Source organism: Equus quagga, chromosome 2 (genome assembly GCF_021613505.1).
Source record: "Equus quagga isolate Etosha38 chromosome 2, UCLA_HA_Equagga_1.0, whole genome shotgun sequence".
NCBI classification, from domain to species: domain Eukaryota; kingdom Metazoa; phylum Chordata; class Mammalia; order Perissodactyla; family Equidae; genus Equus; species Equus quagga.
The window spans coordinates 158,665,540-158,687,104 of NC_060268.1; the positions used below are offsets into that span (position 1 = coordinate 158,665,540).

General features: G+C 41.8%; 1 protein-coding gene across 8 annotated transcripts in view; it reads right to left on the bottom strand.

Moving 5' to 3' along the window:
* The window catches only part of STN1 (STN1 subunit of CST complex), a 51,463-nt gene that overhangs the window by 19,163 nt on the left and 10,735 nt on the right, over positions 1-21,565 (bottom strand). For 5 of the 8 annotated variants that reach the window (XR_006887483.1, XM_046653508.1, XM_046653504.1 and 2 more), the window contains 6 exons: positions 19,923-19,991; positions 14,586-14,750; positions 13,454-13,577; positions 12,131-12,305; positions 7,466-7,588; positions 4,955-5,027 (listed from right to left, as the gene is read on the bottom strand). Coding sequence is in view for 7 of the 8 variants with exons in the window: in XM_046653508.1 (XP_046509464.1) it covers positions 4,955-5,027; positions 7,466-7,588; positions 12,131-12,305; positions 13,454-13,577; positions 14,586-14,750; positions 19,923-19,991 (729 nt within the window). In the remaining variant the exon portion in view is untranslated. The remainder of the gene's footprint in view (positions 1-4,954; positions 5,028-7,465; positions 7,589-12,130; positions 12,306-13,453; positions 13,578-14,585; positions 14,751-19,922; positions 19,992-21,565) is intronic. The other 3 variants (XM_046653505.1, XM_046653509.1, XM_046653507.1) reach the window with 3 other exon arrangements.

Consider the following 21,565-nt stretch of genomic DNA (forward strand, 5'->3'; position numbering starts at 1 on the left):
AATTACTGATAAGGGGGAACTTATTTCTGTCATTTTGCTATTTGTTTTCTATATGCCTTACAGTTTTTTGTCCCTTATTTCCTAAGTTTCTGGCTTCTTTTATGTTTAGTTGATTTTTTTGGTAGTGAAATATTTAATATCTACTGTCTTTTCACTTCACTCTGCCAAACTCCCTTGAGTATTTCTTGCAGGGCAGGTCTAGCCGTAACAAATTCCCTCAGCTTTTGTTTATCATGGACTATCTTGATTTCTCCCTCACTTTTGAAAGTCAGTTTTGCTGGATATAGGATTCTTGGTTTACAGGTTTTTTTCTTTTGGCATTTCGAATATATCAGCCCACTGCCTTCTGGTCTCCAAAGTTTCTAATGAGAAATCTGCTGATAATCTTACTGATGATGCCTCATATATGATAAGTTGCTTCTCTCTTGCTGCTTTCAAGATTCTCTGTCTTTGGCTTTCAAAAGTTTGATTATATCGTGTCTCAGTGTGGTTTCTTTGAGTTCATCTTACTTGGAGTCCACCGAGCTTCTTAGACATTTATATTCATGTTTTTCACAAAATTAGGGAAGTTGTCAGCCATTATTTCTTCAAATATTCTCTCTGCCCCTTCCTCTCTTCTCCTTCTGAGACTCCCACAAGGCATATGTTGATCTCCTTGATGGTGTCCCACACATCCCTGAGGCTCTGCTCACTTGTACTCAATGGGCAATTTTGCTGATTCTTTCTTCTATTTGCGCAAATCTGCCTCTGAATCGCTCTTGTAAATTTTTCATTTCAGTTATTGTACTTTTCAGCTCCAGGATTTCTTTTTGGTTTCTTTTCAGCTTTTCTCTCTCTCAGTTGACAGTTCCATTTTGTTCATCCATCATTTTCTTGACTTTCTTCACATCTTCTTTTAGTTCTTTGAGCATCTTTACGACAGTTGTTTTAAAGTCTTTGTCTAGTAGATCTATCATCAGGTATTTTTCATTTCTTTTTTTTTAAAGATTGGCACCTGAGCTAACAACTGTTGCCAATCTTCTTTTCTGTTTTTCCCCTGCTTTTTCTCCCCAAATCCCCCAAGTACATAGTTGTATATTTTTTAGTTGTGGGTCCTTCCAGTTGTGGTATGTGGGATGCCACCTCAACGTGGCCTAATGAGCAATGCCATGTCCGCTCCCAGGATCCAAACCGGCGAAACCCTGGGCTGCCAAAGCGGAGCGCACGAACTTAACCACTTGGCCACGGGGCCGGCCCCACAGGTATTTTTCAGGGATAGTTTCTGTTGATATATTTTTTCCTTTGAATGGGCTATACTTTCCAGTTTCTTTGTATGCCTTGTGATTGTATGTGTATGTCTTGTGAACAGTTGAATCTAATAATGTGATAACTCTGGAGAGATCAGATTTTCTTCCTTCCCCAGAGTTTGCTGGGTTTTGGTAGTTTTTGCTAATTGTTTTGGTTTTTTTGATTGCTGTAGGCTGTCTCTGTGACAACGATCAGCCTGAGGTGTAAACTTAAGGTCTTCTCAGGTCTCTTCCTGAGCCTGTGCCTCTCCTTGGGTATGTGTGGTCACTTTCTAATTTTCCTCATATATGCAATTGCTTTTGAATGCCCTAGTTTTTCTTTTCTGGCTCCCAAAAGGGGAAAAAAAAAAAAGTGAAGGGAGTTTTTAAAAAGGGCCCAGTCTTTTAAATCCCCTAGAAGTCACTTCAGCTGTTGGGGAAGGTGTAGCAACAATGAGGGGAGTTACAACAATGGTCACCTACCTCTGTCTGCACCTCTGTGATCAGAAGCAGCAATCAGCAATTAGAGCACAGATCCCTGATATTTGGAGGACCAGGTCTTTTTTGCCTACCCCAGTTCCTGCAAGCTCTGTGCAAGCTGCTCCAGGAACAAGTGCACAGCTGCCTCCCATGTGGCTGAAGGTGAGGGATGGGTAACTGCAACTAAGAGCTGAACATTGACTGAAATTAACCCCAATTTACCGCCCAAGCCTTCCTCTGGAAGTTGCAAGCCTTCAATACACTCCAGAGTTCCAAAATAGTTACATCAGACAGATGCAATAGATGTCTAAGCAGAGAGACAGATTCCTGGTGCTTCCTATTCTACCATCGTCCTAATAGCTTTGCAAAACACCAAGTTATTTAATCCTTATAACAACCCATGATGTAGGTACCATTATTATCCCTAGTTTGCATATAAAGAAACTGAGGCACAGACTCAACCAAGGTCACACAGCTACAAAGTGGCAGAGATGGGATTCAAACCTTGGCAGGGTGGCTCCTGAGCCCAGCTCCTCATAAGTATGCCACATGGCCCATCTTTAGGCAGCTGGCCTCATGGTTACAGTCCTTTTGCTATTGTAGGTTTGGCCTCTGCTGAGATACTCATAAATGACTAAAGATTTTAAGTCGCCCTACCAATCATTCCAACCAAGGGAAAACTCAACGCTACATTTTGTATGAAGGGAAGAAATGAACTCAAGGCCCAGTCGGAATGCTTAAATAAATACATATGGAATACTGTGCAGCTATTAAAAAGACTGAGGTACTTTTACATGTACTATTGCTGAATGACCTCTAGAAGCCAATGCTAGATTTAAAATACAAGGTGTGGAACACTGAGCATTGTATGTTAACCTTTCTGTGTGCTTTTTAAAAAGGATGAACTACACACGTTTCTAAGTGCACATAACATCTTTAGAAGGACATGCAGGAAACTAGTAACAACCACTGCCTCTGGAAAGGGGAACACAGAGCCTGAGGCTCAGCAGTGGGACGGAGTCTGACTTTTCTGTTTTTGCACTGTTTGACTTTTCGCCACGTGTGTACATTATTACTCGGAATAATTTTTTTAATGTGATAGATATTTGCTATGAAAAGAAGTGGTTGCAGCAGATTCCAAGACAGTCCCTACGAGATATTTTTATTGGCATTCTCAGTTACTCATGTTCCAGAATTCAGCCCTGGGAGTTGACTAGTCCCAGAGGACTGGCTCATGGCCTTGAGAGGCTCCCGTTCACATGCTGAGTGGCAGAGCCTGTCTACCTTGACACATACTCATCAAAGCAGGGGCTGGCCTGTGGGTTAAAAGTGGACAGAAAACCTGCCACTTTCACAGACCCTCAGGTCACTGAGGTGGTTTGGTTCTCCTAAGAAACCAAGTGTGAATCCCTTCCATTTGCTTCACCAGGCCCTAGGATTATTTCAATCCACTCTGTTCCTAATGCAGATCAAACTAAGAATGGCCAGGTGGCCTGGGACTGTGATGAGTGCAGGAATGTTATTTGGGGAACGGCCTCTCATCCTTTCTTGGTTGAGGAATCCCATATTTCACTGCTCTTAAAAGCACTGTAAGAGGACAGCCTGGTGGCATAGTGGTTAAGTTTGGTGCACTCCACTTCAGTGGCCCAAGTTCACAAGTTCAGATCCCAGGCACAGACCTACACGACCCATCAAGCCATGCTGTGGCAGCAACGCACATAAAAAATAGAGGAAGACTGGCAACAGATGTTAGCTCAGGGAGAATCTTCCTCAGCAAAAAAAAAAAAAAAAAAAAGCACCTTAAATTGTGGATAGACGCGTTTTCTCTCCAACTAAAGGATACTTGTCCTTATTTCTCTGAAGGAAGTAAACAACAGCCAGAAACTTTGTATTAAAATAACAGATTGTTTTTGGGGACAGCCCAGTGGTGTAGTCGTTCAGTTCATGTGCTCTGCTTAGGCAGCCTGGATCCTGGGTACAGATATACACACTGCTCATCAAGCCATGCTCTGGTGGCATCCCGTGTACAAAATAGGGGAAGACTGGTACAGATGTTAGCTCAGTGACAATCTTCCTCAAGCAAAAAGAGGAGGATTGGCAACAGATGTTAGCTCAGTGCCAATCTTCCACACCAAAAAAAGAAAAGAAAGAAAAATAATAGATTGCTTTCAGTTTATTTTAAGATCTGTTGTCAACAGCACTCTGGGATCTGACCTCACGGGTTCTTAAAGGCTACAGAGGGCTGCATACCACAAACACCAGGGCTGGAGACCTGATCCAGCTCCACCCACTGACTCAGTCTGGAACAGGTCCAGGCCCCACGGATGTATGGGCTGAAAGGAATGGAGGTGGACTTCTCGGAGAAAAAGAAAGCAGGGTGAGGAGACCTGCCATCACCAACAAGCCTTCCCACCTTTCTTCCTGCGTCACTCGTTGACATACGCCAACATCTGTTATCAGCATGTGTTTGTAAAAGGTGGACTTTGAAAAGTCACCTTTGAGACTGATCAGTCTACAAAGGATTTAAAGATAGAACTAATGCTTTCTTCTCTTTCCAACTAGTGTGAAATGGTAATGTCTGTTGTCAGACTATCTACAGTTCGCGTTTCTAACCACTAGAGGCTGACCTAACTCCACTACGACCAACTATTTTCTAAGTCATTTCTTTTGTAAATTATCAGTTTCCCAGCTGACTCAATGACACCGTTCATAAACCGCAACGTCTAGAACCATTCCTTCCAACACTAAAAGGCTTGATGTTAGAAGAGAGGAAAATGTCAAGTTTGGGTTCAAAGACAAGGGAGAAGAGAAGAACAAGAAACAACACAAATCAGACAGAAGGATGTCAAAAACTCCTCGTGGCGGCTCACCTCACTGTCTCAGGGTCAGCTGAGGATCTCATCTGTCGAGCCCCCATCCCATCGCCTGGAAGCCGAATCCCCAGGGGTAGGACCTGAGCACTTGTATGTTCAAAAAAGCTCCAAGGTTGAACCTCATGTGCAACCAAGGTCAGAACAACAGTGCGAGCCTAACACTGACTCTAGAGAGGAAGAACCTGGGCCCCAGAGAGGGCAGGTGTCCTGAGGAGTCACACCTCCAAGTTACTACTCGGGAAAGCCCCAGGACTCCTGACTCTCCATCCAGTGGCCCTGGGAGGGAACAGCCCCTTCCAGTGCACCAGGGCCCTACCTGTACATGACCCCACTTACGATTTGGTTTCTGGCAGTCTTCCTGAATGATCCGGTGGATCTTTCTGTGCAGTTCTTTGTCTTCTCTGGTTACCTAAATAAGAAAAACAGTTCAGAGAGAAAGCATTCTTAAGTAACACAGTGGTTGTGTCATCCAGACTCCAAAATTAATATCTAGAATAATTTCTGAAGATTTTGCAACAATCACCAACCCTACACCAACAACGTGGCTTTTGATACGTGGCCTACTGTCCAACCAGCTGTGTCCCCAACGAGCTCACTGCCCTGTAGTTGGCCCAGAGGCACACTCCCTCAGGAGGTGGTTTACTGGGGCCGCGAGAGAAAGAAAAACTGGAATTCCATACTTTTAGGGGTAACTGTCTTCTTAAATATTCATAACACAGTCATAAAATTTCTCTCATTTGTTGCTATATTTTTGAGGGAGGCACAAGTGATCAAAGACTCCGATCTCCACCCCGGCACTCCTTCCTCCGGGGCCTGACATCTGTCTTGTGTCTCATTAGTTTTCTTCCTTCTCCCAACCACCAAGACAAACAAAAGAAATAAAAACTGTGAGGAAAAGTCAAGACGGGAGTACATCTAGTCTGTCCTTGGAAACACCTTCTGGTCTCGAAGGTAAACATAACTCAGTTCCTTTCTCAACCAGCTCAGGAAAGACAGAAGCAGCAACCAAGTGGGCTTCACCTTCATGTTCAGCAGTAAATCTAATGACAGAAAGGAAAGAAAGAAAGGGGAAAAGAGGAAGGAAGAAAGGAAGGAAAAAAAAAGGGAAGCATGCAAACAAACACGCAGATCAGGAATGCTTATTGGACCAGACTTAGAGAATGGCCAGATTTATAGAAGGGGCTAGCGACAAGCCTGCCTTCTCTCTCACAAGGTTATTATGAGGATTAAGTAGGGTCACAGTGGGTGAGAGCTGCAGAAAGCACTAGACAAACAGAAGTATCTCCATTACTATGATAACCGTTTCCCTGAGGCGAGGCCCTCAGGAATACAGGAACCTACAAGGCCAGGCTGAGGTGGAAGGGGAGGAGTGAAGTCAAAGAAGCGGGTGGGGTCTGCTGAGGAAAAGAGAGCTATTATTGCCTGATCACGCCATTCCAGCTCAGACTGATTCACCGCAGGAAGTGCCCAGCCCCGCCACACCTCGGCCCTGGACTGCTGCCCTCGGTCCTGCTGTTCCTCAGGAAGCGCTGCTTCTTACAGACGCAGGAGGCTGACCCCAGAGCTCCCAGGGGAAACAGGACTGTCTGGGCTGGGGGGGGTTAAGGTGAGCTGCCCCCATGAGCTTCTCCAGCCTCACAACTGCCACCAGGCCTTCCCACGCCGGGAGGGGGTGGACCACACTCACCTCATACAGACTGGAATAATCCTTTCAAAAGTTATTCAAACAGTATTTAAAACCTATCCTAATTTTTAAAAACTCTCTCAATATGGAGACTCACTGGAGTAAATCAACATCAAGAAAGTGTCCTATTGAGGTAAGCGTCCCCTCAGGAATCATGCCTGGAAATAGTGAGATTTCTGGGATTCCTCAGAGTTTGATCTATCTCCAGGAGAACGGCTCATCGGTCACTGAAGCCATGTCGACACGACTGATATCAATGGTCATGAGAAGGCCTGCTTTCAGCTCGGCTCCTCCAATATCAGAGGTGGGCAGTGAGGGGTGAACTTTTAACTCTGAAAGTAGGAGGCGAGCCAAGCACTTGTACCCCTGGTGGGAGTGTCAATCGGTACAGCCTTTGGGGAGGCCAACCAGGCGGTGCCAACCAAAAGCTTAAATGTGCATGCCCTCTGCTCCAGCAATTCCTCTTTTAAGAGTCAATCGTACAGAAATACATAAGCTCACAAAGAGAGCTGGGCAAAAATAGCCACAGCAACTCTATTCGTGAGAGCAAAAGCTGGGAACGACAGAAACGTCCATCAGAGAAGTGGTTAAAAACTTCATGGCAAGTTCCCATAATACAGAATACCATGCAGATGTCAGGAAGAATGAGGCAGACGTGTAAGTACGAACCTGGAAAGATGACTATGAAGTGCTATTTTGGTCTCAACAAAAAGTTGCTGAGCACTGTTTAGAGCGGTGCCTCTCAACTGTCCCAGGGGACACTTGACAATGTCTGGAGACATTTTTGGTTGTCCCAACCAGGGGGCTGCTACTGGCATCTAGTGGCTGAAGGCCAGGGATGTCACTAAACATCCTAAAACGCACAGGACAGTCCCCCACAACAAAGAATCATCCACAGTGTTGAGGTTGAGAAATGCTCATTTAGAGGATGAGCATATTTTTTTTTTGTAAAACAAAAAAGCCACAGGAGCATTTGTAAATGCAGAGATAAATGTCTAAAGGATATACTGTGAAAAGCAGTACCCAGGGAAAAGCTTAGGGCCAACTTTCACTCCTTACTTTATGTACTTCCTTAATGATTCATTTTTAGGAACAGCAATTAGTAATAAATATATTTGTAATTGAAGCTAGGAAGGAAAAAAATTCACTTGTAGGTTTCTTACATAAAATAGGTTGTCAAAACTACCATCTTTCTGGAAAACGAGTCCTTTTTCCTGCAGCAGCTTTATGGCATTCTTAAATATACTATGAATTGCCTTGGAAGTGGTGTCATTCTTAAAATCCACCTATAGAAAGAGGAAAAAGGGAAAAAAAAGAAGAAAAGAAATAAGTCCCTTCTTACAGCACCTGAGAGCAACTCCCTAGACCAACTGGTTTACAAATTCACCCAGCAGGCTTTTCGGTGCTGAGTCAGACAGATCCAGGTCAGCACCAGCCTAGCAGGACGGTATTTAAGGAGGCCTGGGAAGTTTGCTCCGGCAGGATCACGCTCGATAACTGTTCCTCACCTTAGTTGTGACATTTCTTTTTTGTTTAACTTGACAATATAAAATGGAAAATCAAAAGGACAACCTTTATTTTTTTTTATACAGAACAAACACTGTATACAGATTAGCTCATTTTTTACGTTAAAATTAAAACTGTGGCTATACACAACCTCGTCCTAAGGACTTCAAAGAATTTTACACACACTGAAATAAAGTAGGGATGCCAGCATGTAGAAAGTATTAACTAGTCCCCTCTTCTTACACGGAGGAGAACGGAGGCAACAGCTATGCAGAGACCTGTCAAAGGTGGTCCACGGGCTGAGGGTGGACGGGGGTCCTCCAGGAAGTGAGACCACCACATGGAAGGAACCTCTGCTGCTGTCAGTTTGCTCTCTCCTCCATTTCAATATTTCTTCCCTTCTCTAAGAGAAGTTTGCCTAGAGAGGTTACCAGTCATCCTATTTCTTATTCCCAGGGAAGCTAGGTTTCCAGCCATGTCCCCGCATGGTTAACTGGACTGCGATCTTCTTGCATCGGGGACTTTGTACTCCATCTCAGCCATCTCCTCCCTGGAACACAGTGGGTGACCAAGAAAATATTTTTGTAATGAATGGATAGAAATACTGCACTATAGAGGCTGTGGCCTTATTCCACTGGGGATTTTCAGTTCATTCCTAAAACAAAGAAAGTGGTGAACAACAACTGTCCTTCAAAGTACAGATCTATATTTAATGTGACAGAAATGTGTCAAGACATTAAAAAGATCAGAGTGCCAAAGAAACATGGCAAAGCTTCCAAAAAAGTGTTTGAAGGCAAAGTCCTAGCTCAAATGGAAGGTCCTTAAGGCAGTGACCTGGGGCAGCACCCACAGATGCTGAAAGAGAGATGTGCTTGAGATTTGCTGACACCATTTCCTCAAAATGTCAGGCAGAGGAAAGAAACCCCCAAATGGCCTCAAGCGTTGACAATTCCATCTGTAAAGAGACCTTATCTTTCTAGAAGTGGCCTCCCAACAGGCATTGTTTCAATCTAATAGAACTTGGTGATGTTTCACAAACGTGCTTTCCTGGGCCGAAAAGGACAGTCTAACGCTCTTAATTAAATTAATAGTCTAAGTTTTTCCATAACAGAACAAGCTGAAGAACCTGGTCATTACAACATTGGGGCCTAAAAGTGGACAAACATTCCGGGTTATGACAGCAGCCATTCTCTGAAGGGAGAAGGCCGAGAAATATCTGACGACTCCCACGGGCAGAAAAGCTATTTGAGTGCGTTTAGAATAAACACCTCACCTAGCAATCCTCAGCCACACATCTCTTTATTGAGGGGGGCTTTGGGGTTTTAAATTTCACACGAGTGCTCTTACTTAGGGGAGCACAATCAACTCAACATTGATTCCGCACAACACTTTTAACTACTTAATCGTTATAATTCTAAGGAGACTTGGGTTTTTTAGTCAAATTAATATAAGGATCCTAAGGGTCAAGTTGATTACATCTCTTACCAAGACAGAAATAAATTGGAAACTAACTAGAAATGATTGTTATCACACGATTACTCCCATCATTAAGAATGACTCTTGGTTATCCCCAGACCATAGAAAAGCCTGGTTCCTCCTCCCAGACTCCAGTAAGATCCAGCAGCAGGAAGAGAGAGTGCTAGGCTTGCAGATTAAGAGTGCAGTTTCAGCTGTGAACAAGGAGGACCCAAGAGAAAAGGCTCTCTGTAAACATAAACAGTATGCAAAGCCTCCTTTCCAAAAACATTTGCCTCAGCTGACCTCGGGACATATTTCTGTGCTGGTTTTAAGGACACTGTCTCAACGGTAAAGGCTCCAATCATCTCATCCAGCCAGGAGCTTTTCCTGGCCTTGGGTCTTTCTTGCCTTTTTCTAAAGAGCAATGACACACTCATCTGATTCAGGAAACTGAAACTACGCAGAGACAAAAACAGTGCCGGGTTGACCGTGGTGAGCCTTAACAGGCCTTTCCTCATCACAGGTCAGGAACTGGGTGGATCTCTGAAATATATAGAGTCTTCATTCCTAAACAAGCTCGACATTTATCCAGCTGTCAAAGAAACAATGGTTTTGCAAGGTCTGCTTATCATGTTTCTGGATTTGCTAAAAGGCCCACCATGGAAAAAAGGGGAGAAAACATTCGAACCTGCGCTCTCCCGGCCTCTGAACTATAACACAATCACAATGATTTTTTTGTGAGGCTTTCATCTGTATGACAACAGAAACTGCCAAAGGATCTAGGATTTCACCACCATTGTAAAGCAGCCTTAGTCTCCCAGGCTCTAGGAAACAGAATTCAATTTAATGACACTGACCACCCCAACCAGAGTCATGTGAGGGAATAATTCATAATTGATGGAAAAATAGTTTCCAAAGACAAAACAAGTATAGTGCCATATTCATTTCTTTTTAGCACTGTGCAGACACAAGTTTCTGCTCTAAGCGTTTTCCAAAAGTTCCCCACGGACTGTTTTCAATGGAGGAGGCTTTTAGTCCTCAAAGAGGCCTCATGTCTCTCTACTTAATTATAGCTATTGCAGAAGAGCTGGTTCACAGGAAGAATATGGTCTTCGTTAAGCTTCAAAGTTTCCTTCCAAACATGCCAACAGAGTGGTCAGAAGTCTAGGAGGCCAGCTTGGCGTGGAGCCTCCTCTAAATGATTAAATGAAAGAAGGTCAACCTTGCTGTCAGCGGACAGCTGGAAAGCTGCAACTGTTTAGAAGCAACAGTGGCACAGAACAAAGCGGCCCGTCCTGACCCTCTCCACCTGGGCGTTTCCTGAAACAATATCCCTCATCTCCGTGTATGAAACCTCGGGTCACTGGGCACACAGCCCGGTGCCAGGAAGAGATAATTAGGTTCGTGAACGAAACTGAGAAGCAGTGGTCGTGCCTAGGAGGTCAGGATGGGGACCCGGTATCTGTTCCACCAGAATCACGAAGAATAACTTCCGTTCCCGAACAACGGTATTCACAGCAGCCCTGTTGGTAATGGCAAAAGGCTGGAAAACATTTAAACAGTCCAGGAATGGAGAGACTGGTTAAATAAATTACGGTACATGTAACAAAAGCTATTACATATTGGCAAATCTATATGTACAGCCAAGAAAGACTCTTGGCTTTAAGACGTGCTGTTCAATGAAAAGCTAGGTATAGATGGGTATTTAATGTGCTATCATTTGCGTAAAAAAGGGCTGCAACTACTTCTAGTTTCTATATGCACAGAACATCTCCAGAAAGACGTTCCTGAGACTAGTCGTGGTGCCTGTCTCTAGCGAAAGTGGGTGGGAGGGAGGATGGAAGAAAACTTACTTTTAACGAGATACTTTTGGGGACTATCACCATTTGTTCCTTCAATCAACAAATAATTATTGAGCACTTACTTTATGCCAGCCCTGTTCTAGGTCCTAGTTCTAGACAGCAAAGAACAAGACAGACAAGACCTCTGCTCTTAGAGAATTTAAGTTCTGGCGGGAGAAGAGGCAGGCAAACAAATACAAACCAGTGATATCATAAGATATGAAAACAGGGTGATGACATAGCGAGGAAGCAGGTGGCTATCAGAGCAGTTAGGGAGGGCAAGAAGGTGACATTTAAGCAGAGATCATTCCCTGGTGGGATAAATGGAATAAATAAATACAAGTTGTGTTGCAATAACAAAAAACCTAAGAATTGCAATGAAAGCAAAAGCCTAAAACCACGGTCTCAAATAATTCTTAATTCCAAGCAAATAAGTCAACATCAAACAACTTAAGTTCACTAGGGGTAAAAATATGGGGACAGCTTTTTCCAGGACGAATAAACATTTACTTGAGAGTTCCTTGAAATTTTTACTTATAAATCAGACTGACTCCAACTTGGTCTTTATTCAAACTCTTAAAACACAATAGGTTCACTTTATCCAGAAGAAGACAGAGCAAGTCATTAACAACCTTGGTTCAAGTTCAAGAATCATCTTGCTGATCGCTCAATAACCTTGGAAGGGTAATTATCTCTTCTCATCTACTTCCCCCTCACTTGGCTCCTGCTGAGATTAAATACCCATCTCGGTGAGTACTAAGTACTACGAACCTTAGACTATTTTCTTTTTCTACCCAAAGATTAAACAAGGAGGAGGAAAGAGCAGGTCCATTTTCACTTCAAATTCTCAGTGGTCAGTGACCTTTCCAGAATAGAAAAGACATGTGATAGAGCATAACTCTATTCCCTGGGTTCACTCTGGGAGTCTTGATGCCACAATCCCGCAGTCCCGCTCACCCACACCCTTCAGCTGCAGCCCCGGGGCAGGGACTGGAATCCTCACTGGGGGCACGCTGCACTTACTTGCTCAGCGCAGGCGCTGTGAATCACAGGCTGATTGGCAAGGGACAGCAAAGACTCCACCATTTCCAATTCCTGCTGGTAAAAGGTTTGCACTCTGTTCTCCACGAGGAATTCTTTGGCTTTTTCACTCAGCAAACACGTGAGACTGGCCAGGTCTAGGGTGCTTGGATTGCTGCTGGGGGAAAGTTTTAAAAAGCTCTGCAGAAAACCATCACCTTTGTTCCTTTTTGGTGTGCATAAAACAGAAACTTACCTAGGAAACACAACACTAAATGGATGCCTGTTTTTGACATAAAAGGCAATTCGTACAGAGAACACTGTGTGACTGTTTAAAAGGATGAGGGAGAACTCTGGGAACTAAGAGGAACTAAGAAACTCATGATAGATTAAGAAGTCAAGCTGCAGAATAGTATGCAAGGTATGGTGCCACTGTTGCAAAAAAGCAAATGACAACCCACAAAATACATGGGTGAAGATTCATGCTCGTGCACGCACAGAAGAAAAAGTCTGAAGGATACACATCAACCCAGGAACAGCGGTAACCTCTGGGGAAAGGGACCGACGTGGGAGAGAGGAAAATGGGAGAACTTTCACTTTTTACTTTATATGGGACTACAGTTTGAGAGTTTTTTTAATATAATTTTTTCGAATATGTAATATATACACATGCTGAAAAAGTTAAAGGGTATCCAGTGAAAAGTGTCCTTTCCATCCTCTCCCCACGTCCCACCTCCTAGGCAGCACTATTATGGATTCTGTCTCCTCCCAGAGTTCTTTGATACAGATACTAGCAAATATGCATACATTCTTAATCCTCCTGTCTTTTTTCTCCCTCCACACAAGACAGTAAAATCGCCCCTGGTTGAGAGCGACTGGTAATATTCTGTAGCTTTTTATTATGCTGTGTCATGGTGTAGTATTTTGATTACGACGTGCCTTAGTGAAGTTTTCTTCAGATTTCTTGCCTTGGGGCTCACTGAGCTTCTTGGATCTGTTTATAGCTTTCATCAAACTTGGAAAAATTTCAGCCATCACCTCTTCAAATATTTTTCCTCTGCTCCCTCCAGTCCTTTAGGGACTCCAATTACACATATATTTTCCTTACCACAACTTAGAACACCTGTCCTAGTATCATCCTCACTTTACAGGTAAGGACAGTGAGGCAGACAGAGGGTGAGTGGACTTGCCTGCAGCCCTAGGGTGAGTAAGTGGGCAGTTCAGGATTGGAACCGAGGCCCACTCCAGCACCTGAGCTCCCACGGCTTGGCCCTACTGCTATGGCCACCTCTTCAGCCAGTGTTGAAGTGACAGGCCATAACTTACCTTAGTGCCCCTTCTTTCTCTAGGGCTGGGCTGCGGAAGGGCTGGTCATAAACTTTTCTGTAGATACTGGGCAGCTCAAGCATCCTTGCAATTTGAATGTTGCACACTGGATCGTCCACTTTATCTAACAAGCCGTGGGGGAAAATACGCCACAGAAATTACACCGAGATAATTTCTTTTCCATGTCCAAATTGCTGCTAGGACCACAGTAAACAAGGCACTTGGTGGGTTTCCTTCCTGGGGGTGCCTAGGGGTCTTATAGTCTAGATGCACTAAAAGTTTCCCAGTCATCCTGCAAGGGGGAATGCAATGCCTGAGGGATCACAGGCTTGGCCAACAGGAGACAAGACTACAGAAAGCACATTAGTGTATTCACTCATCTGTTACAATGGTGGACAATGGGGCCGTCCTTGAGATTTCCAAGCAAAATGAGCCAGTGTAAAGAGCATTACTCATCTGATACAGAACGATCCTCTTTCTTTCTTTCTTTTTTCCTGAGGAAGACTGGCCCTGAGCTAACATCTGTTGCCAATCTTCCTTTTTTTCTTTTTTTACCCCCAAACTCCCAGCACATAGTTGTATATCCTAGTTGTAAGTCATTCTAGTTCTTCTATGTGGGACGCTGCCACCGCATGGCTTGATGAGCGGTGTGTAGGTCCATGCCCAGGAACCGAACCAGCAAACCCTGGGCCACCAAAGCAGAGCATGCAAACTTAACCACTTGGCCATGAGGCCAGTCCCCTATCCTATTTCTGATTAGCTGTTTTCTTTCAAAGTTAAGGGACTGAATGGTGTTCAAGAAATCTCCATCATTTTGAAGAATATGAACACTCTGCCCTAAATAGGTTGACACTTAAAACCTCAAAGTACTTTATAAACTCTATCTTGTCCAAATAAATTTGCCAACTACATATAATAGTTTTCGTTCCCAATTTATTTATTGTTGTCTCTCTTTAAAATAAGAAATGCTGCCTTTCTCAAGAAAGCATGTTATGCAATATAATTTCCTCTATTAAATAGAGTCAAAACTTTTTATCTGAAGTTTTCAGAAGTCTGACTTATAGCAAAACAAGAGTTTACTGGACACAAACCCAGAATAACAACCAATTTGGCAGAAACATCTTGTGCTTACAATAAGCAGTGGCATGAATTTCTCGCTCTTCTCTGTATGTGCGGACATAACCTCTGATCCGGATAATGTCCCCAATTTCTATCTTTGTTCTCTGCTCAATGGTCTCTTGCAGCTTCTTAAGCTGGGAGGTTAAGCTCCGCTCTCTTGTACTTGGAGCAGCTGTAGCTGTTCGGGCCAGAAGGAAAGAGAGAAACGCATAACACAATCCCGCCACCACATTCATAAGATAGTGTTGGGGTAAGACTAACATAAGACATTTCCTTATTCTACTTCTGATTAGTTTCTCTACTATAAAAAACAATCTGTGTAACCTTTTGAAATCCTCTGTTGAATAAAAGGCATAAGCTGTAATTATTCAAAAGCAGAGTGAAGGGGTCGGAGTCTAGAAGATTTGACAACCCAAGTGGGCGAGTTCCCACATGGCTCCCACATCTTCTTTCTTACCCCTGCATTGCTCGACGGGTCCTGAGCTCAATTCTGCTTTGAGTCCAGCTAGGTTTGGTGGCAACAGCTCTAAACAACTCTTTAAAGTGTTCTTGTGGGGAGACAGGTGTGGCATAAGGGGAAAGGGGCCCAAGAGTCTCTTCTTGTGATTCTGTCTATTTCCCATCTCGGCGTTCAACACCCTAATCTCTCATCTCTCACCTTTGTTGTGTGACTAGGCTAATCTCTCTCTCTCTCATGCACACACACACAAACACACTGCTTGAAACCACAAATTTAAGCAACTTCATGGTGAAAAGAACCCAATGCACATTCAATTCTAAATAATTTCTATCACTTAAATTTTACTTCCAAATTATATTATTTAAATAATAAGAATAAGAATAGCCACAAACGTTTGGGTACTACAGGTGCCGTTGTAAGGACTTTACAATGTATTAGCACATTTAATTCTCACAACCACGCCTATTTATTATTAGCCCCATTTAACAGATGAGGAAACTGAGTCACAGAGAGGTCAAGCAATTTGCCCAAAGTAAAACACCTAGTTAGCAACAAAGCTGGAGTTTGAACCCGGGCAGTCTCTGACTCCAGAGCCTTCCTGCTTATTCTTAATTCTCTGCTGCCTGTCCCATGAGTATACTTGTATTCCCCACAGTTACTGATAGTGTGTTTCGATGATTTGTGTTCTGATTTTCTGCCTAGAATAATCTCAAATACACATATGCATCCACAGAATCTATACAACCTGGTATTTTAAATAACAATATAGCATTCTGTCATGTTAACATGCCACAGTTTGTTTAGGTAGTCTCATTAAATGTTTCACCCTCCTCCTTTTCATAATTTTACATTTTGGTTTTTATCACTAGGGCTGAAGGGGGCTTAGAAGTCAGCACTTGGGTAACTGGAGTCCGACAGGCCTGGCTTAAATCTTGGGTCACTTCTTACGAGCGGTGTGACTCTGGGCAGGCTGCTTAACCTCACTGTGCCTCAGTTATGAAATGGGGATAACAATAGAGTCCACCTCATACACAGATTGTTGTGTATGATTGAAGTCAATCCTTACATTGTCAGCTCAGCACAAGGCCAGATCCACAGGAAACAGTCAATAAATATCAGTTATTGCGAAAAAGAATTAAGCCCTTTAGACAAAATTATTTTGTTTTCTTTGAGGTCTTTCTTTGGGCATCACTGAATAGAAAAGTACAAACAGGTTTACAGTTCATTACATATCGTCAGAATGTTTGCCAGCAACAACTAACTGATCATTCTCTTTTTACAAGGTGACACCTCAATGTGTGCTTGCTTATGACTCCCACACTGGGCTTCGGTCATTGGATGTTTAATACCTTAAAAGTACATAAAGATTCCATAATGTTCTATTTTGCTCTTAAATTGCCAGGGAGGCTGTGTGTTTTTATATAAGATGATCTACTCTCTGTATTTCCTTACGTATAAGCCCTTCATCTCTTTTGAACACTTTATGTTAATTTCTGAAAAATTTTTAGGGAAGCTTTATCAGTTATGCTTATTACATCCAATCTCTCCATTCTATTGCTTTCCTTTTTAGGTTTATTTGATTTCATTTTATTACACAAAAGTGTGACAAACTCTTTTAGTCTATCTCTCTTGTCAATGGTGATAACTTTCAGCGTTCTAAAAGCTAGGGACTCATGAGAGCTTAACATATACACATACCCTCAAATTTTCTGGGATAAATATCCAACTCGATCTCCTTTGGGTTATTTTATGTAAGCTGAAAGATAGGCATCACGGTAACCTCTTTTTTAATATTGTTATCTGCCTGAACCAACAACATCTGTTAAAGGCTGTTTTGTTTCCTACACTGTATTATTTCTGGTTTGTCATATATTAGGGAATGACTCTCGTTTGTGGTCTATTGGTGAAATTTTCTGCTTTTTAATCTAATACAACTTAGATAACAGTGGCTTTGTAATGTGCAAAGGCATTACTTTGAACACATCTTCTATACCAAGGGATACAGCAACCTAGGGAGCATGGACTTCGTGTACCTGGGAACCAACAGCTAGGAATCTAGACACAATCAGTGTTAATGTTACTCAGCTTACTGGGTTTCTTCAGAAAACACCCAAGTATTACTCTTTTTTTTTAAAGCTTCAGTGCTTAGTTGTGTATTCTCATTGTTAGTTTTAATTCTCTATGTGAGCTATCACCACAGTATGACAACTGAGACGGATGGTGTGGTTCCACAACCAGGAAACAAACCCAGGCTGTGGCAGTGAGCGCGCCGAATCTTAATCACTACATCACCAGGGCTGGCTCAAGTATCACTTTTATTTTTTTGAGGAAGATTAGCCGTTAGCTAACATCTGCCATCAAACCTCCTTTGTGTTTTGCTGAGGAAGACTGGCCCTGAGCTAACATCTGTGCCCATCTTCCTCTATTTTATATGTGGGACACCTGCCACAGATGACTTGATAAGTGGTGCATAGGTCCGTACTCGGGATCCGAACCAGTGAATCCCAGGCCACTGAAGCGGACTGTGCAAAGTCAACCACCACGCCACCGGGCTGGCCCCTTGAGCATCACTTTTTAAAAGGTTATTCCAACTGTGTTCCTATCCCCAAGTCCTCTTCTGCTTAGGTTGAATTTTAGACGTGTTTATAAATTCCACCGCCATTATTCAGACATTATAGGTGATAATAAATGCTTCACATAGCACCGTTAAATGATCAGACTGATGGCTTGTCCGAGAAAAAGAGGCCCAGCTTTCATTTAAAGGGTGAGCCAAACTGATGAAAGCAGGGCTCAAGCGGTGTAATTTAATGAATAGAATGAGACAGCTGGAGCCTGACAGAATTTCATTTTAACTAGCCTATTCCACCCTGATAGATAAACTCCTCTTAAAATTCTAACATTAAGGGCCAAGCTTTCTTAACTTTTCTCATAAGCTAAGCCCAAATGGTACATTCAATGTGAAATTTCTAGGAGTTAATACTATATTCTTATACCTTAATGGACTGGAACATGATTTTGACTCAGACTAAATTTTGTTTGAAATAATTTGTCTTTGTTGGCCACTTTCCAGCAGAAAGCTTTAAAACTGAGGGAAATTAAATTAAAAGGGAGAATGGGCTAGTGGGAAGAACTTAAAAATACCACTTCACATATAACGTGACGAGAACCATTTTCAGGCTTTTCCTTGTGTTCTTACCCTCTCTTTTTATTTTCAATGTGATTTCCCATTAAGGCTACCCGCTGTGACTGTTTATCTATTCATCTACTTACAGATATTTTAAAAATCTCACTCTCAGTATTAACAGCCATTTTATCCAAAAAATTACTAAGTATAAGAGTTATAGCATATTCCTGATGATGTCACTTCTTAAAAAAAAGGAGTTGATTTAGAAAATTAAAACAATGTCTAAATCAGGAGTCTGCAAACTATAGTCCTTGGGCCAAATCCACCTACGATCTGTTTTTGTAAATAAAGTTTTATCAGAACACAGCCGTGCCCGCTTGTTTATGTACTGTCTATGGCTACTTCTGTGTTACAATGGCAGTGTTGAATAGTTGAGATGCACACCATACGGCCCACAAAGCAGAAAACATTTACTGTCTGGCCCTGTACAGAAAAAGGTTACCAACCCTTGGTCTGAAACAAGTATGCATGTTCAAACTACACCCTCTGCCGAAGACTGTGACAATATAACAAGCATAAATCTGCAAATGATTTTAATATCCTAGACATATATGAAAATTCAAATATCTGATAGTCTTACAGGTTTATTTCTTGCCTGTGAGATAGCCACATGAAAACCTGTTGTCTCCCTTAATTTTTTTGGCTACAAAGCTTCATAAGCAAAGCAGTGTCATTGATTTAGATGTTCCAAAATTAGGAAACGGGAACACCAAAATCATATGAAACTGACAGCCAAATTCTAAGTAAATACACCAGAAAATTAAGCAAAGGAATATTCCACCAGTTGGTATAGTCAAAGTAGGAAGTTGAGATTCTGACGGATAATGGTAAAAGGAAAGAAACCATTCCAAGTGTTACACATTCTTACCATGTATATCACAAGGAGAGAGATATTGGATGTTAGATATGAGAACAGGCAACATTTATTGAATAGCCTCACTGTGTATGGCACCATATTGCTATGCTGTAAAATAGAGAAAAACAAGGTCCCAGTCTCTGTAGCTTCTCTAGAACCAAAAATGATTACCAATCTGGCACAATATTTTTTTTAATATTATGAACTTAAAGCAACTTATAAAAAGAACCTAAGAACTATTAAAATATTCTCAAGAAATTCCAAATGCTGTTTCAGAGTTACAATGTGTTCTCTATACAATTTCAAAGTTCTTTTTCAGTTTATATTATTCATGGCTAACTTCAAAGGAATCCTCTCTTACTTTCTCAACAATCTTAGAATTCCTGGCATATTTGTTTGTACGTGTACAGATTTTAGAAAATCTGGATCATGGTAGCACAGAAATTAGTGGCAACCATGTAGAAGGAAAAGTCTTCAAGACCTTCTTTGGTCAAGTGATACGCCTGGAGCAAGGGGATTCTGACCTGACTGGCAATTAAGCTAAAACATCTTGACTTGCCTAATAACTGGCATGGTAAAAATGAAATGCTGAAACTCCTAGTAACCTATTCACCTTCCCATAGGCTTATGAGGAAGTGAGCACCAAAGAAAGGGTTGAAAGAAAAACTGGCTCCCCTATAGCATCCGTGTGCAGAGTAGCCAAAGTTCCGGGCACGTGGCTTCAAGTTGATCAATGTAATGCCCTAGTGGATAAATGTGCAAATTCAGCACTACAGCTGTTCTGATGAGCTACCCGGGATAAAATCCATCGATTAGCTGAAAAGCAAAGAAGCATCGCAAATGAAATTACCTGACGAAGATTCGGTATTGTTCAACTTTTTCCAGCAGATGCAGTTTATAACTCCAGTGCTATCATCCACTGTGAGAGAAGGGCAAAAGAGTAGAAGAACAGAGATGTGGGCATCGCTGGTGAATTAGCACGTTGTCATTGCATTCAGCCATCCTCAAAGATGACATTTTTCAATAGCCTAATTGTGTAAATCTCTTATTGAACTCTCCTTCCACCTTTAGAAATAATCTCTCACCATATACCATTGGGAACCGCTTGTCTGCAATGACAATGTAATACATGAGCCCAGTGGAATGTAGTCAACATTTCATTTACCTTACCTCAAGGGTACTAATGATTCTTGTCTAAACCTCTCTCAAAAATGGTGTCTGCAGGAAGTTAAGTGCAAAAATTTCTATGAGTACTAACAATATTAGTTACAATTTGTAACTAATACAAAACCAGCCTTGCTCTCCAACCCTACAAGAGAGCATCCCATGGTCTGTGTTTGGAGGCACTCAGAGCGCTGCCTTCTGTCAACATTTGCGCTCTCTCTCTAGCTCGCTGACTTACCAAGACAAAGCATCCCAAGTCATTTGGCCTGGGCTTCTCTTTGAAAGAGCTTCTGCCCAGTCCTTACCACTGCAGGGGATGTAAGGAAAGCCAAGTACATCACAGAAGTGCCAAGTTTTATTTTCAGAATAGAAAATAATTATATCTGGTCACACAAACAATACTGGTCTGGATGATTTTACCCCTAGCGCAAAAAAACCAAGACTTCCCACTGTACTTGGATTTATAACCACAGAGGAATTTGGAGGTGTTTTCTATGGGATGACAGGCGTTTTCTCTTTGCCTAATTTCTGACAAACTCAGAACAGAGGTTGCTAAACATGTGGTAGGTGGGCTTAATGATTTTTAAAAAATCATCAGCTAGACTTTTATAAAAGCACATGTAATACAGAAGAAACCTCAGGCAAAAATTTTTATTGCTGGTTTAAATGTGTGGAAAGCAGAAGCTGAGAAGAATTACTTCTATTACTAAAATAAATTCTAGATGGATTTTATTTCATTAAATGTAACACAGGTAAACTTAAGAAGATGAAAAGAAAATACAGATGAATACTTTTTAACCTTGGGCTTATAGTTGGCAGGGTGACACTTCTTTAAGCAGACCTTGAAAATCAGAACTCATTTTAAAAAGTCTGATATATTTGACTAACTAAAAACTAATACTACACAGCAATTTTCCAAAGGATGGAGTTAGTGTCTTAACATATAAAGAGCTCAGACAAATTAATAAGGAAAAGAACAAGACCATAAGAGACAAAGTGGCAAAGAAAAAGAACATGCAATTCATAGAAGATATAAAAATGGCCAATAAACACGTCAGTACATTAAATTCACTAGTTCCCAGAAAAAAAGAAGCAAATTTAAGTAATTTCTCAACTACTAGAATGACAAATAGTAAAAATACTGATACCCTCATATGCTATTAGTGGGAGTGTAATTTCATACCAAATTTCTAAAGAGCAAGTTTGGAAATGTGTATCAAATTTTGAAATGTATATATCCTTTGACTCAACATTTACTTCCAGTAATTTATCCTGAGGGGAAAAATAGAACAAATACACAGATATACACATCCTGTATAAGGTTGTTCA